The sequence below is a fragment of the Equus caballus genome, chromosome 7 (assembly GCF_041296265.1).
Source record: "Equus caballus isolate H_3958 breed thoroughbred chromosome 7, TB-T2T, whole genome shotgun sequence".
In the NCBI taxonomy this organism is placed as follows: domain Eukaryota; kingdom Metazoa; phylum Chordata; class Mammalia; order Perissodactyla; family Equidae; genus Equus; species Equus caballus.
Window position 1 is genome coordinate 13,757,216 of NC_091690.1, and position 15,715 is coordinate 13,772,930.

General features: G+C 33.4%; 1 protein-coding gene across 4 annotated transcripts in view; it reads left to right on the forward strand.

The window, feature by feature from the left end:
* The window catches only part of DYNC2H1 (dynein cytoplasmic 2 heavy chain 1), a 292,362-nt gene extending 277,320 nt beyond the window's left edge, over positions 1 to 15,042 (forward strand). For all 4 annotated transcript variants that reach the window (XM_023644714.2, XM_023644715.2, XM_023644716.2 and 1 more), the window contains 2 exons: positions 5,460 to 5,576; positions 14,496 to 15,042. In XM_023644714.2, the coding sequence (XP_023500482.2) occupies positions 5,460 to 5,576; positions 14,496 to 14,654 (276 nt within the window). In that variant the 3' untranslated portion in view covers positions 14,655 to 15,042. The remainder of the gene's footprint in view (positions 1 to 5,459; positions 5,577 to 14,495) is intronic.
* Positions 15,043 to 15,715: the final 673 nt, after the last annotated feature.

The window sequence follows — 15,715 nt, forward strand, 5'->3', positions numbered from 1 at the left end:
TAGCACAATAAAATGCAGATTTAAGTCATTGCCTTTGGTATTGATTAAGAGTTTTTGGAGAGTAGGTCATCGCCTTTCTTCTTCCTGGTACAGAGAGGGAGGCACCTTTTACAGATAGAGATTTACCTTACAAATGTAAATGTGTCCTAAGGAAGGGCAAGTTCCATTCCTCAGAGCCTCCTTCCCTGTCCCAGTTTATCAAAAGCAATCAGCCTCAAATAATCCTGATGCCAAAGAGACATATCTTGGGGTGGCCAATTCCAGGTCCCCACAGCAGCAAAGTTTACATTGCAAAGGGGTATACATACTAGGATGGGAGGAATTGGGGGCCATATTTTGCAACCTGCCACAATGTGGAAAGGCTATAGGAACAAGCACAGCAAAAATAGATGTGAAAATAAAGAATACAGTCTCAAGATTTGCCTCATCTAAAGCTATGGTAATTGAGACAGTATGGTATTGGTATAAGGGAAGACAGAGCAACTAATGGAACAGAATAGAAAGTCGAGAAACAGACTCAAGTCTGTTTGGAAACATGGCAGAAACAAATCAGAGAAGGAATGGAGGAACTATTCGATAAATGATTCTGGGACAATTAGCCACTCAGGGAAAATTATAAAATTTGATTCAAACCTTATATCATAAACAAAAATTAATTATGAATGGTTTAAGAAGCTAAATTACGGAAATAAAACTCCTTTTTGGAAAAGAAGACCTTTAGAAACAAAAACATTGGAAAATATCTTTATTCCAGATCTCTTTAGACACACCAAAAATAAAAGTTTTAAGGGAAAAAGCTGGTAAATTTGCCAGCTTAAAGTTAAACGACCCCATAGAAAGTGAAAATACAAATACAGGCCACAAACTGGGAAAAGACATTTGCATCTTCTGTAAATGACAAAAGATTAGTGCTTAAAACAGGTAAAGAACTTTTGCAAATTAGTTCTTAAAAGCAATCCCATTGTGGGGAAATAGGGAAGTAGGCAAAGGGTTTTAATAGGCAGCTTAAATGAAGAGGAAATCTAAATGGCTAATAAACATAAGATACTTGTTCTCACCAATAATCAGGGAAATGAAATTAAACCCAAAATTTGATACCATACTGGCAAAATTTATAAGTCTCAACAAACCAAGTATTGGCAAGGTTGTGGCATAATGTAAATTCTTGTACATGACGGGCACATAGATCGGTAGAATTACTTGGGGAACAATTTGCCAGTATTAAGTAAAATAAAATGTGAGCATATGTGTCAAGGCAGCAGTTTCATCTTTGTACCTAGAGAAATTTATGCAGATGTCTATAAGGAGACATACCATAATGTTTATTGCAGTGCTATAATAGTAAACAGTTGGAATGACTTAAATGTCCATCAGCAGAAGAATGGATAAATAATTTGTTGTATGGATAAATAATTTGTTGTATGTTAATACAACGAAATACTTTGAAACTGTTAAAAATGAAAGAACAAAAAGGATGCACCTAGGGGCCGGCCCCGTGGCTGAGTGGTAAAGTTCGCACACTCTGCTTTGGCGGCCCAGGGTTTCACCAGTTCGGATCCTGGGCGCGGACATGGCACCACTCATCAAGCCATGCTGAGGCAGCATCCCAGCGTGGTTGTACACATCCCACCATGTGCTACATGGTGGTAGCACAGCCAGAACCAGAACCAGAACCAGAACTGGGGGAGCTTTGGGGAGAAGAAGAGGGGAAAAATAAGATTGGCAGCAGATGTTAACTCAGGTGCCAATCTTAAAACAAAGAAAAAAAGATGCACCTAGACCAGTGATGAAGGGAAAGAGTAGGTTACAAAATGGTATGTAAAATGTTCCCTTTACGTATAGTTCAGAAACATGAAAAACAATACCATTTATTGCTTATGGATACATATATATTTAACAACTATGTAAAACTAAATTCAGGATAATGACTAGGTTTGGTGAGCACAGAAGAGGAACAGGAAAGGCAAGGTGTACACAGAGGACTTCAGCTATATCTGTGATGGTTTATTTGCTTAGAAATGTGGAACAAACGTGGCTGTGTGTTAAAGTATAATTAAACTGAGTGGTAGGAACTTGTAGGTTTAAAAATATTTTTAAGATTTTCTGTGTGTTTGAAATACTTTTTAATTTTTAAGAGGAAGGTTCTGGCAAAAAAAAGCCATAGGATAACTTACCAAAACAAAACTCAGAGTTTAACATGAAATTCACTTGTTAAAATCAGAAGTGTTCAAGAAATTCAAGATCATATAAAATAAATTAATGGCTTTAATCCTGTTTTTAGTGAACAAAGTCAGTACTGTTGCTGTTGATAACTCCTTTTGAGACAAGAAGCTGAGTTGAGTAAGATTGTGAATAGCCCTTTCAAAATAGATTGGGGTATTGTAGTTGGTTATTTGGAATATACTTAGGCATTTCTGGTCTGCCTGATCCACACTATCCCTTAATAAGTGGTTTTGAAACTGTAAACAAAACTAAATGTGGTTTTTTTTTTAATTTCTCATACTTTTGCGATTGCCCCTTTGTTTTCAGCTGTTTTAATTAGAGGTTCAAATGTGAATAACATTGAGTACAGATTTCTTCTTTTTGGTTTAATGATTTTATTCTGGTTCTGTTCTGATAAATTGAAAGCTATGCATTTATAAGCAAAACAAGAATAATTAGAGGAAATGATTTTATGACAAGAGATGCACATTTAGATCCCTTAATTATTTGTGTTTGACTGAAATAGTACATTTGTACAGATGTCAAGAGGCAGCCTCAACAATGTGGTTCTTTTAATATAACATAAACAAATGAACTCTCATTTCAATAATTGTTTTTTGCATCCAAGGGATATGTGTCATGCACAATAAGGCACTAATGGCTAAAATAAACTTCTAACAAACTTTTAGTGGAGTATGAAGTATGACCCATAAGTATATGCATAAGTATAAAGAGTATTTTAATACGGTTTATCATTTAATGGGGGTGAAAAAGAGAATGAAAGTACAGCATTGATGAAATTAGAAAGCATGCCCTAACACATCACTTAGCTCTTTGATGTATAAATCAAATGGTAGAATAGACTCAATTATCTAGAATAAATTTGGAAAATATTTTGCAAAATTACATATTATAGGCAAGTTTTTTGACTAGAATTATCCAAATGATTTCCACTCAAGCTTTTATTTAGCCTCACTTAAATGGATACACACTATCTAAAATAATTGTAAATGTCTAGAAATTAGAAGATGGATTAGATTAAATAAACAATAATAGCTAATACTTATTGAGCACTTACTATATATCAGGCAATTTTCCAAGTATTTTAAATATATTGTTAGAGGAGAATTCTTATTTCCCACTTCTGTTTTCTTCTGTGTGGAGGGATATTTACTAATGTTGATACCCCTAGACTCTCTCTACCTTACTCCTCTCTTCCCAGGAAAGGCGTCACTTTATCAGATTATGAGTTTGAAATAGAAACCCAGGGCCGAATACTGCGCCTTCTGTATGCTTTTCTCTTGGGTGTACACATTCTGTTCTGCTCCCTCAGGGCAGGCTCTGCACCTCACGCAGCTGGATCCTTAGCTTAATACTGTTGTAACTAGAAGTTAAGCCCGCCAAATTCTTGAGTTTATTATTAGGAAGTCCATTTGCCTGGCGACCTGTTATCTCTCCAATCTCTCTTTCAATAATAAAGGTAATATTTTGGGCCTGTCTGATTTTACTCTTTCCTTTAATGCAGAACTCCAGTTGGAACAAAGCTACCATTTGTTGATACCACTCTAATCCCTGATATATTATCATTTTATTATATAAACAATAGGATATTGCTTTTTGACGTTCTTATGTTTTCATTCCATTTTAAGGAAAAAGAATGTCTTTAAATTCCAAAAATTTATTTTAAATTCCAAAATAGAGTATTGATGGAGAGTGTTGAGAGAAAAGGACAAATTTAGAAGATGTTTACTAGAAGTGACAGGACTTGGTAGTTTATGGCATGTGGGAAGTTCGGGAAAGGGAGCCAAGAATGTCTCCCAGGTGTCTGATTAAGCAACTGCCTGGTCAATAGTGCCAATTACTGAAATAGGACTCCAGAGAATAGTATGTTTCACCCCTCCCACCTCCTGGTTTGCAGAGGAAAATGATGAGTTTATGTCTCAGTATATGCATATTATAGTCAAGTTGTGGCACTGTCAGTGGGGACTACTTTTACAAATTTCCGTAGAGACAAAAAGCTCAAAACTCAATAAAATTTCTCAAAGAGGCATTAAAAGAATTATCTTGCCTGAAGAATTTCTAGCACTGAAATTAGCAGGTACTCTCTAAATTTTTATTTACGTTTTTTCAAGGCCAAAATACTTCAGCAACTCTTGAAGTGGCCTGTATGTCATCATATCAATGGTATAGGACAGAGAATATTGAACTTAAGTATTCAATAATTCCATTTTTATCCCTATATTATGTTATATATCTACTCTATATTATATTCTATTTTTATTTTATCTTTCACTAGCAAACAGGTTGCTTATCTTTTCTGGGATACAGCAACTTACTGTAAAATTAGCTGTTCAAAACTATTTGTCAAGGCATACTCTCCTAGTACAGCCTCATACCTAATCCATTCCCTGACTATATAATACAGCTGAAAATGATTTTAACTCTTCCAACTTAAAGTGTTCTCTAGTCTCTCAAGTTCTACAGTGGTTTCATTTAGTATGTTAAAACTTAAAGGTACTATGTAAATTTATAAGATTGTTTATATTTTCTATCAAGTTCAAATTGTGAGAATATGGATATGGCTCTGAATTCAAAATACTGACTCTACATTTTTTGCTGTTAGATAAACTCAGGGTAGATTAACACTGCAGAAACTGAAAGAATGAACACTTTTAAATAAGAAATGTGAACTAATATTACCAAATAATTATATTTTTATTTTTGCAATTTCTTAAATTTATACCAAGGCCAATTTAGAGAAGATGATTAACTCCTTGTCCTTTATTCTTCTTTCAGCTCTGCATGGCTTGTCAAGAAGTTTTTGCATTAAAGTTTCTGAACTTTGTTCTGTTCTTTAAAAACTGATGTCAGGATTCTAAACACATGTTCTTGTTCTCTAATTATGCTTTTCTTTCCCCCTCCTGGAGAAAGAATGACTTTTTACCTTTTGCCGTTATATTTCTATTAATCTAGTGCCAAGGCACCTGCAGTTATATAACTGATAACATTTGTAAGTACTTTTTTCTAAAATATTCACTAAAATTGAGAATTCAATCTAAAGAAAGTTCACAGTGAACACTGGTCCAGGTCTTCACCTTTTTTATTCACAGATAAAATACCATAATCTTTGTTTTCACATTATTTGTAATACATAGTCACAATGCAAAGTGCTGCCTTTCTTTTAAAATATAATACAGTAACTCCTGACATTTCAGGCTTTAATACATATTTTAATGGTTTATATGTTTCCATGGCAGATCAGCGGTTTATTACTAGAAGGTTGCAGTTTTGACGGAAATCGACTTTCTGAAAATCAGCATGATTCTCCTAGTGTATCATCAGTTCTCCCTTGTTTTATGGCCTGGATTCCACAGGTAATACATTTTTAACAGATACAAGTTTTAATAAATTCATTCTAGATTTTATCTTTTCAATCAGATATTCTTGACCTATGTATTTTTTGTTTACTTTCTAATCTCTCTTGCATTTGAACAAATTTACAGTCAAAAAATATTGTGTCCTTTATAATTTTTAAGATGTATGGGACATTTTAAAATCTTCATTTTGTTGTAGAAAGAATAACATTTTAGTTTTTAATTTCTAAATAATTTAAGCCTAGTAAGAAAGCCTTTAATGATAGTATGAACTACCATGCATTATGTTCCTATTATTTTCAGCAATGTGCTAAATGCTTTATCTACTTTACCTCATATGCTCTTCAGAGCAGCCCTGCAAGGGATCTTGTTATTCCCACTTTCAAACGAGGAAATGTGTGCACACATGGGTTAGATGACTTCCCTGTAGTTAGGCATGCAGATATTGACGGTATCAAGACATTATATCATACTGTGACACTGTGCTGCTGATAGGCAGATGAAGAAAACAGGCTTGACAAAGACTTACTTGGTTAACTTTTTCCCTTTTTAAAACCTTCAATTATTGAAAGAACTTTCAGCAGTGGAACTTGGGGGATATTTGCCTTTAAAGGAAGACACAGATATAGATGAGGCACAGAACGAAAACAACAATAAAATTTTAAAATCTAAGTGTGAATATATGTGGATAAACTTTAAAGTTTTGATTCTATATCTAATGACCAGCAAAACTGTTTCATATACTGCTTACTACAAGAAAAATGAGTTTTCTTATTGGGAAAGAGTCATTAAATTTCCCAATTATTGTAACTCTCTTTGTAAAATAAAAATCAACACATCAGAATATTTATTTTAAAAAAAATTCATGAAGCTGTAGCAATAATTAGCAGTCATTGCACAGAGAGCTAAAAGATCGTCCACTTCTGTGAGAGCCCCCATTTCCTCCTCATGTCAGCTTCATTGTCTCTAGTCTTAGAGGGAGATATCACACAGAGAAAGAAGTTGAAATAATCTTTATTTTATTTCAATCTGACTGTTAATTCCTATAAGAAATTTCTATCAAAAAGTTGATAAATTATGGATTACACACACTGGGTGGGTGAACCAAATTGAAAGTTATATACAAAAGTTAAACGTAGAATTTGCTAAGGGTTGTAACCATAACAAGTAAAGTTGTATATGATGACAGAGATGAATTCAAATGACTCCAAACTATGTGAAGTGTTAATTCTCTGGCAAACAAAATTAAAAGCTATATAATGACCTTGATAGGGAAAAAAGTAGGACATGTATAAACTAGTTCACTTAATGACAAACCCCAGGGATAAAAATAGAGCATGGAGAATAACCGAGTAGGCATGAATGCAGAAGAAAATGACCTGGAGCATTACCACATAATCGACCATAAGCTGAATGCAAATCAGGAATGTAATGTTGTTATGGAAAAAGCCAGTCCATTACTGAGTTGTATGAAAAGCAACATGACATTACACGACTCAGAATTTATCCCTCCAGAATATTTTACTTCATATATTATTTCTATCCAGTTTTATTCCTCACACTTTAAAAGATCAGGATTAGAATAGAAAGCTAAAAATTAATTTAACTTGAAAATAACTCATGTAAAGAGAGGTAAAATGAATTGGAGTATTTAGCCAATGAAAGAGATGGCTAAAAGATAATATGAATATTTTATTATTTTTATAAAAGAGATTTCCCCGTGGGCCTTTGCACTTCTTCGTGACACGTAATGGAAAGATTTATGGTGCGTCCCCACCTCCCTCTGCCTTCACAGTGAGCCTCTTCTTTCCATATAATCTCACTGCTTTCAGACTCTTTCCTATATCAGCTGAGAAGGAGAGAATATGAGGCATATTACTAAGTGTTTCAGAACACAAAATTTTGGAGTCTAACAGACTAAATTCCATTCCCAGCTCCCCAAATTGTGAGCAGGGTGATTTGGGGCAAGTTACCTAAGCTCACTGGGCCAGTTTCCTCACTTGAAAGAGGAGATAATCATATTTCTATAGGACCATGTTGAGGATTAAATAATTTCCTGTGTGTGTGAAGTATGCAACACAGTGCCTCATACATGGTAAGTCTAACTTATCCTGATGCCAATATTTTAAAATGTTTCACATTAGTATGATGATTATCTTATTTCGTATAGTGCTTTATACTTTACTAAGTGCTTTTAGTCATCATTAATTACTTGTTACATTCCTATATACCATATATTATGCTGAACACTGAGGTTACAAAGATAAATAAACCTCTTCCATCAGAGTCTTCTCTTGACTGAGAGAGCAAACAGGGAAAGAAACTATTACAATTCAGAGTTAGAAGTACAATAATAGAGGTTTACATAAAGTGCCAGCAAATAAGGGAGGCCTCAGCTCTATCATGTGTAAGCAGATGGGGAAAGTCAGATGCCCTCACAGAGAGAGAAGGCAGCTTCTCTCAGAAATATAGTCATGGCATGAGTAAGAAAAGTTCGAGGACAAACTCAAAAAAGGTAGGGCCAAGGCATTCCGGATAGAAGGGGCATGTTTAAATGCATGGAGGTATGAAAAGAACGTAGGTTATTCTGGGAACTGCAAGTATAGTACATCTGGAATGTATGGTTCATGTGGAGAGTGATAGGGGATGTGGTTAGAAAAGAAAGCCAAGACCAAGTATGAGAAGCCGTGTAGCCATGCCAAGGAGTTTAGACCATCTTATGGTCAGTAGGAAGCCATTCAGAATTTAGAACAGGAGTGTGGTAAGATCAGATTTGTAGTTTTGGAAAATGAGTCTAGCAGTGAGAAGGTGGGTGATTGGCACAGAGTGAGGTAAAATTACATATACCTTTCATAGCAATCCTGTGACTTTGATAGAGCAGGTTTTCTTTCTGTTTTGCTGATGAAGAAACTGAGAATCAGGTAAGGGAAGTGGTTTGTCATGGATCCCGCAATGGTAGCACTAGTGTTTGAACAATAACAGTTAGCATTTATTCGTATTGATTGTGTGCCCAGCACTGTGAAAAGTGTTGAGAATACAAGATATTTAGACCTTCCAAAAACTTTTGAAATCGGAACTGTTATCTCCATTTTAAACTAAGAAAACTGAAGCTTAAAAGATCGTGTAACTTGACCCAGGTAACGTAGTTAATAGGTGGGCAACTAAAATTCAAATCCGGGTTGTCACTCTTAAATCTTAGGCCTAATACTGAAACAACCTAACAGTATAAATCAGATTTTGGAAAACTAAATCCCACAGGCTAGATCCAGTGTGCTGCCTGTAGCCCTGTGAGCTATGAATCGTTTTTATGTTTTTAAATAGTTGAAAAGCTCAGAAGAATAATGTTTCATGATGTGAAAATTATATGAATTTCAAATTTCAGTGTCTATAAATAAAGTTTTGTTTGGAAAACAGCCATGCCCACTTGTGTAGATATTGGCTGCGGCTGCTTTCAGACTACAGCAGCAAAGTCGAATTGATGTATCAGAAACCAAATGGCCCACAAATCCTAAAATATTTACTATCTGGCCCCTTAACAAAATATTTTGCCTATTCTACATAAACTGTTAAACTCTGCAACTTCGGCTTGAGTTAAACATTATTTTGTTCAAGAAAGTGTTTTTTTAAGGCAGCTGTAGCTATTTTTAATAAATTTTACAGAACTAAGGGAGGGACATTAACATTTTAATGCATTTTACTGGGAGGGAGGGAACCAGCATAAAATCAAAAGAAGCATCAACATCAATTTAGGTAAGGCAGTGAAAAAGAATTACTTTTGCCATTTACTCTTACAGCTGCTTCATTGCAGAAAGACCAGAATCGTTTGATAAACTTGGATGAAATGACTAATCCCTTTTAGGCCAGAAGAAAGCCTTTTCACAAATTATTTCCACAGTATTATCTGGCACCTAGTAGTCCCGAATAGCTTCATTTCAGCAGAAACGTGCCCAACAACCCAGTCATTTGCACAATGTTGCAGTAAGGTAGATAGCACCTCTGTTTTTTAAAGAACATTTTAGTTTGCATAAGATTGAAGGACTTCTTTGATATTGTTTTAGGATGTGGTAATACTTGGCAAAGGATATTAGCAACAAATATCCTCTACTATTGCTTCTATTGTAAATACAATATGCTTTGCCAATTAACAAAATTAGAATTAGGAATTCTCAAGGGGAATTAAAAGTCAGTAAAATGCTGGTAAAAATATTTTCCTGGTGTTTCTGTTTACTGTTAATCTATGTACACTAAGATAATATAACCTATACTCACACTATTCATTTATACATTCATTCATTCATGATGCAAGTTCTTAAAGTTGTTCCACTTTCAGCTCAATACTTGTGGTTAAATTAATATAGGTCCAAATTAAGATTTTCCTAAGGGATTTTACCCAAAAAAACATTCATCTTCTCCGAAGCATTTCCCCAAAACTGTTTTATACGTTATTCCATAATGGTTCTCTGTGAAAATTTGAGTAAATAAATTTAATAAACAAAATATCACCTGCCCTTGGAAATTCATGATGTGTTTGAGAATATTAAAAATCCTAAGAAGGCCCAAAGATTACCTACCACACAGCCTTTTCATGCACCTGTGCCCCATCCTTCATCTCGACCTAGTGTTCTGTATAATACAGTTTGGGAAACGCTACGTTATGGAATAGGTCAGTCAGAGGATGCTCTGTTCTGACGTTCCACAGGAAGTCATTTTCCTTTGTTCTGTTTTTCCCGTAAAGAATGCTACTTAGGGTTTATCAGCCCCACAGTGACCTGGAAGCTGCACCCCAGCCTGAACCCCACAGGCCTAGACCTTCCAGTAGGCATCGCAATTGACAATTCAATTTCAGAAACAATTTCATTTCCAGGGAAAATATGACTATAAAATGATTCCACAAGCCACTCACAAAAACAGTCTTTACTTTATATTACTTTTATCTATATTAAAATATTATCACCATGTATATCAGAAGGTGTACGCTGAAAGCTCTGACTTGTATGCACTCTGGTTTAAAAATAATATTTAATTAATATCTTTTTCTATGTGACAGTTTTTTTCCTTAAAGACTTATTATGAAAGCAATGCTGTTAGTAGCATATTATTGAAAAATACAGGGTAAGTATTTCTCTACTAAAATACGTTTTAAAGAGTAGCTGGACATTCTTGACAGAACAGTCTTTCAAAATATTCATAAGTTATTTTGTTTCCTAACTTGAGATACTTATTTTTTCCAGAATTGTAATACTAAATTATGCCACTTTTATGTACATTAAAGCTCTGATTTCCTAATATCTTCTTTTCTAAAAATAATTGTTCACTGACTTGATTCATAAAAGTTCAGAAGGTATGTATTAGAATAAGTTAGTTCGACTTTATGCATAAACCAGTGAGAAATATATTTTGATTTGCCTTCATATGTGTTTTAGTATAATGATACTGACATCGGCCAAATAAATAAAATTTTAGTTTCATCTAAATATTTCAGCCAAGCAGGGTCTTATACTTTGTCTAAGAGAAACGTGTTCAAGAGGGAATTGTGTCTTAAGAATTTAATTTAGTTAAACAATATCTGTACAAGATATTGTTCTGATGGTGAGAATGCCTAGGTACTTGGCCCTGCTACTCTGGTATTTATTTATTGGTGACCTAAGAGCAAGTCCATTTGACTTTTTTACAGAAAGTTATAACATTAACCATTTAAGAGATTTTGAGAAATGACAAGCAAAATTTTAAGAAGCAACTGTGGTGCTTTGCTTTTAACTGTAGCTTTGGGTAGAAAAATTTGTATCCTCACTTTAAAATGAACAAAAGGCCTACAACCAAAAGCAGGTTTGGAAGGATTTGGCAATATATACATAAGCTAGTAAACTGTTAGTGAATATACAAAGAATCAACTTTGCGTTAACTGTTAAGTTCCTAATTTAAAGAGAAAATTGCCTGGCATTTAAATGAGGAGATATACAGAAAATCTCCTGAATAGAAATGAATAGCAGTGTAAAACATTAAAATGAGATATTTCTATTTTCATTTTTGACCATAGAAGTTATGGGAAGAAAAGCATATATCAGGTGGCAAAAGAAGATAATTTAAGAGCTTTCCTGGAATTATAGATAGGCATTCATAGATTCAGATCATTTCAGTCCAACAAATATGTGATGTTTGCCTGCCCTTTGCTAAAGAATTTAAAGCCAACACGAAAAGAAAACTTGTACTAGGTTATTAACTTTAAGAATGGCTAAGGAGTTATGAAAATTGCAGGAATTTCTGAATTCTAAAGCTTTGCCATTTAAGCAAAATTGGAAAAGAGGGAAGCGATTAGGCAATGACTAATAATGGTTGAAATTCTCTTTACTCCAAATCCTATATTTTTTTCTGAGGCTCAACTCAGGATTCATTCTCTCCATTAATCCTTGTTAACATACCCCAGAGTTGTGTTTCATTTATAATGATTTTCTAAAATACCAATTGTTCCAAAAATTATATCGTGTATATTTGATATGTATTGTTGTCTAAACTAAATTTTAAGCTTCAAAGATGATTATTATTTTCTCTATTTGAGTATATAACTGAAATGCTTGTCCTTTATAATTCTAGGCACAGCATTAGCACATAAAATGCTGTTAAATGAATGGATAAATGACAGAATCATCAATACAAACATAGAGAAAAATTAGAAAAATTCAGGGCAGATTGCCTTTTTATCTATTTGCACGATGATTCTCTGTAAAGAATGAATTTTGTATTATTAGGTTAAGGTTTAAGAATGTTAGGAATAAATGAGTTTTCAAAGGAACTTAACTGATTCATATCAAGGACAAGAAGAGTCAGAATAGTATTTTTGTGTGCGTATGTGTCGGGGAGAGATATGAGGATTGGAAAAGATAATGAAATTTCATATGATGTCCACTTAGACTTAATAGAATGTTTGTTTTAAATTTTTCCATGATGGAAAAGATATTTCTATTTCCATCATAGCACTATCCACAACATGTAGTGTATGCTAAAAAGCTGGGATTCTTTTTCTAGTCGGTGTGAGAATTAGGGAGTAAAGAAAAGATATATGTGTGTGTGTGTGTGTAGTCCAAAGAATTAGTGATATGTGGATAAATAATACTTTATATTTGAGCTCTTTACTACGTCATTGGATTCTTTCAACATCCTATTAGGTGGACAAGTGTTGTTTATCTTTCTCCTACAATAGGGAAACTGATGCTTAGAGTAACCTACTTAGTGTCAGGACTTCTTAGACAAGTACTCCAGAACCTGAAAATGTTTTGTTTGCATAAATGTCTTCTCTTTTGAAAAATAACTATAACAGCGTCTTTAGGTGCTAATATTCATATGCCGAAACCTTTGCCACTTCCTAACTAGGTTGCCATGGTAAATTCTCCATAGGTTTCTGATTCATCACTTGTAAAATTCTGAAATGAGTCTAACTTTTCTCTTAAGTTTCATTCCAACTCTTAAGATATAATTCATTAATTGAATAAAATTATATAAGTTCAGAAAAGCATCAATCCTAAATTTGAATTGGAAATAGTATTATGAACTCATGATGTTTTTCTTTAAAAATGTGTATTTCTAAACTCCAGTCACTGAAAAATCCTAGAAGGAGAATGATAGATCATACCTAGCAGCCAGATTACCAATCTGTAAGACTATTTCTCATTAAAGGAACCAAGGATCCTTAGAGTAACAGCTAATTTGATTTCTGGAACAGGAAATGTGTAAGATGAGCTTGTAACATCCTATAACATACTAGAAAGCAAGAAAGCTATTGAAGATGACTAGAGACACATCAAAAAAAGCTCAGGAGCCAACTTACAGAGTTCCCACTGTGCAAAGACCGAGAATTTGAACATCAATAAGATAACAACTGCATTAAATTGAAGTATATCAAATATATTTTAATCTACCAGTTCATAATGGTACTTTTAAAAAGGAGGGGAGGGTCATTGATCACCTTTATAGTATACTAGGGAACAAATTCCTTATTTTGAAAGCATATGAATAAACGGAAATTAGATAGCATTTTATCCAACATTTCCCATATGAACTGTACCTCATGATAATCAAAAGATTGATAAGTCGAAGTTTCTCTTTAAAACGATATATTTCTGCCCAGAAATGAAAAAGGAACGATAGAATTAGATTACCATTTTTTAATCTTGAATGTAATAATGATTGTCAGTGGCTTCTAATATCTGAAAAGAGAGACGACCAAACATAAGCCTCTTAATGGAGGTACACAGTACCGCCTACACGGTGTTTTTGAATCTGCATCTGAGCACACCTCCAGATCCACTTTGCAAGAATACAGGGAACAGAAGAACCGGATACTCTGAGAATGGAGCCAACAAAAGTCAGACTGTGGAAAATTCTTTGGTATGGCTTCTTCAGCAAACAAATTACAAGGAAAAAAGGAGGAAAAATCTATAAATTTAGGAGACTTGAGACATCAACAAAATGTAAAATATGGGCTTTATTTGAATTATGGTTCTAACAAAAAGTCTTTTAAAAATTATAGGATAATGAGATCATGGATATAAAGTGACATTAAGGAATAATTGTTAATATTTTCATGTGTGATAATAGTGTGATATTTTTATAATTTAGTAATAGACATATTTAAGTATTGATAGATAAAATTTTATAATGTGCAGGATGTGGTTCAAAATATTCCAATATTTGGGGCAAGGGGAAGGTTATAAAATGAAACAGGATTGTCCATGAGTTAATAATTGTTGCAGCTATGTCATGGGGGTTTATTATGCTAGTCTTTATTCAAAATATTTCGTAATAAAATGTTAAATAAATATTATTATTTGGGAAAGTTTGTGTTTGTGCCTTTGTTTATTTAGTCATCTGCTTCAAAAGAGTATATTGCTGTATTTTAAAACAAAATTAATTCTTTTTAAACAGGGTTCATATGGTCCATATTCCCCTGAGGAGTGCATATCTTTGCCTGTTTACACAAGTGCTGAAAGGGATCGCGTGGTAACCAACATTGATGTTCCGTGTGGGGGCAACCAAGACCAGTGGATTCAGTGTGGAGCAGCTCTATTTCTAAAAAACCAGTAGAAGCTAATGACAACAAAAGCTGTCTTAGCAAAAAGAAACATTTTTTATTTAAGCTTTAAATAAAATATGTTGTCAGTCTACATGTGAAATGTTAGTTCAAAATATTAGCATATAGTTACCCTATGTTGTTGGTTGCCTTGGGTTTTTATTTTAATGGGTAATGACAGCATTGTGCACCTTTTAAAGTAGTATCTTAATGAAGTTCATGTTAAAATGATGTACCCTTTATAACAGTAAATATTTCTGTGAGGCAGTTCACTTTTCCATTGGCTCAAAATTTTAATGTTTTAAGTAAGAGGTTTAAAATAGTGTATTTAAGGAATCAGTAATAAATATTTTGGCTATCATTTTTGTATCATAATTATTTAATAAAATGTAAGCTCATTAATATTTTTTCAGTTTTTCATGGTTTTAGATATACATATATATGTTCTCTTTTTAAACATTGAAGAATGTATTATACTTTAATTAAAATAGTTCAGTTACAGCATCTCAAAGTAATTCAAAAGAAATGGGGAATAAATAGCACAGAAACCAGGATAAAACTTTTACAAATACAATAATTAAACGATGAAAAGTTGTAATTTCTCCTGTATATTACTTTTTACCATTTGTTTCTATGAAACAGTAGAATTCCACAATGGTTGGAAGCTTAAATAAATATATTTTGTTTTCTAATTTTAAAGTTTATGAGAAATTTGAACACTGTCTCTGCTTTTAAGAGATTTAAGAGATGATAGACAGTGAAACATAAAAATAGTCTCACTATAAATTTCTTTATCTGATATTAATATTGTTATACTGGCTTTTCTTTTGGCTTTTTATGTAGGATACAATAGATAAAAAGAAAACATCCATAGAGGAAAAACATAGTATAATGAAATAAGTAATATGGAACACCAGCAAAGGACTGTGGAATTCCAGGGGATGGAGTGACTAACTCTACTTGCTATATGTATTATTTAATCAAAGTTTGGTAATAATGGGCTCACTTATTTTCTTTTCCTTTTCTTTTTTCTTTTGGAAAACTTGCTTTGAAAATATAAGTTACAAAGGATAAC